The following is a 2,214-nucleotide window of genomic DNA, read 5'->3' on the forward strand; positions in this document are numbered from 1 at the left end:
CATCATATGTGTCACATGTGTAACATGTAACTTAGTAAAATGTAACACATTATATAATATATTTGATTAATTTGCATCAGATTAAATTAAAATTTATTTACTCGAATATGATATTATGTCGCATGTATTATGTATGCATGTTAAATCGATAACTCGTATATCTCGAAATATCAACAAATTATTTAATCTAATATGATGTAACTTAGTTAAATGAAAAATTATTATTATGTGATATTTTAACAAATAAATAAAAAAGATAAAATTGTTAAAAGTAACAGGTATATATTCAAGGTAAAATCTTGAAAAGTATTGTATGAAGGATATAAATTTTTTGATAATTATTATAGGTTTTTGGGGTGGATGCGTTGGTGGATATGCGTGCGCAGGTTGATGCGTCGGTGATTGTGTGCGTGCGTTGGTTGACTCGCGGAACGATTTGTGGGCGGATGGGTCTGTGCGTGGGCGGATTTGTGCGTGCGTTGATGACTCGGTGGCTGCGTTCGTCCATTGATTGATGCCTGGATGGATAACATGTTTGCGTGCGTGGATGCGTTCGTGGATGCGTGTGTGCGTTGCATGATGCGTCTGTGGGTGCGTTCCGATATTCACTGCAAGTACTGGCAGCACTGCAAATGCTGTTCCGATATACGTCGCAGTAAACTTTCAAAGTGCTTTCGCGTGCATATGACGTCATAGATTTTGTCGTCACGTCCTGCTTCGATTACTGCGGCTGGCGAGGTGAGGCAGTTGCAGTAAAAACATGGCGACGTCCGTAGAGTTGACACTTGTAGACGTAGAGTCAAATATGGAGTATGAAATTATCGTTAGCAATGAGGATGCGAAAAAAGCACGAATAGGTAAAATTGCAATTACTAATCTCGATGTTTTCATAAATATGAATACTGTCTTTATTTCTTTTACAGATATAAATTTTGCTACACTACTGCTTGAACAAGTAAAAAAAAATAGCATTAGACAACTTGTGAATACACAATATGCTACCAATACACAAGTTGCTACCAATAAACGTAAAGGTAATTACAATTAAATTTTATATATAAATATATATATAATGAATAAAAATGGTCAATAAATATTAATATTAATTAAATCTCTTTAATTATTTTACCTGTTTCAGCCAATACCAATAACGAAAGCATACCAAATGCTATGCTTAGGAATAGCACTGATGAATGTACGGAAGGTAAACTAATTAACAAAAATTTATTTATATAATGAATAAAAAAAATGATATTCATTAATTTTATTATTAGTTTCAGCCAATACCAGTAGTACCAGTAATACCAGTGCTAATGAGATACGCATGGAAGGTAAACTAAACATTAACTGACTAATAATTATTACTAGATGTTTTGATCCTTATTGCGGTCATAATAATAACTTATAATAATTATTATTTACTTATGTAATTTGTTATATTATTACATATTTACAACAGCACAAACATCTAGTGTGGCTTTCAGCCTTTGTATTAATTTGTTTCTAATAAAAATAATTAATGTTAAATATTTTTAGCAAGTACTAGTAGCGCTAAGAGCAATTCTGATGAATGTATGGAAGGTAATTTAAACATTAATTATAACTTAACATAACCTAACCTAAAATTACTGTAGTAATACTCTTATACTTGATTGCACCAATATTATTTTAATTTTAAGCAAAGCTTAAAAGTTTTCTCTTTCTTTTTTTAAAACCATGAGAAAGTTTTAAGTCTTTCTTAAAATCAAAATATTGATATATTTTTAACGATACTATGTTCTACATCTATATGAATATAAAATAGGTAATTTCTAAAAAGTAATTTTAAATGTTTAAAGTAGTTCTCTAATTGCTAATAGGTACACACCTCTGGACTAAAGAAGAAACTTTATTATTATTAAATATATATGACGAACGTAAAGATAAATTTGGGAATGGAATGTATACAATGAAAAAATGTTGGCAGATAATTGCTAATGCTATGCAAGAGAAAGGATATAAAGTTACAAGTTTAAAATGCTCTACAAAATTACAAGCCTTAAAACGGACATATAAATCTATAGTGGATCATAATAACAAAAGTGGAAATAATCCCAAGAAATGGGAATATTTTAAGGTTTGGTATTTTTTCAAAACTTATTTTTTATTATTTTATATATTGATATGTTTCACACACACACACACACACACACGCACCTGCTCTTATACACATCT

General features: G+C 30.2%; 1 protein-coding gene across 1 annotated transcript in view; it reads left to right on the forward strand.

The window, feature by feature from the left end:
• The first annotated feature begins 690 nt into the window (after window positions 1-690).
• Window positions 691-2,214, forward strand: part of LOC105448082 — a 6,297-nt gene continuing 4,773 nt past the window's right edge. Inside the window, exons 1-6 of the mRNA XM_011686446.1 lie at window positions 691-857; window positions 924-1,034; window positions 1,139-1,204; window positions 1,275-1,331; window positions 1,537-1,581; window positions 1,860-2,116. Of these exons, the coding sequence (XP_011684748.1) occupies window positions 761-857; window positions 924-1,034; window positions 1,139-1,204; window positions 1,275-1,331; window positions 1,537-1,581; window positions 1,860-2,116 (633 nt within the window). The 5' untranslated portion in view covers window positions 691-760. The remainder of the gene's footprint in view (window positions 858-923; window positions 1,035-1,138; window positions 1,205-1,274; window positions 1,332-1,536; window positions 1,582-1,859; window positions 2,117-2,214) is intronic.

This window comes from Wasmannia auropunctata, unplaced genomic scaffold, assembly GCF_000956235.1.
Source record: "Wasmannia auropunctata unplaced genomic scaffold, wasmannia.A_1.0 LD336090.1, whole genome shotgun sequence".
In the NCBI taxonomy this organism is placed as follows: Eukaryota; Metazoa; Arthropoda; class Insecta; order Hymenoptera; family Formicidae; genus Wasmannia; species Wasmannia auropunctata.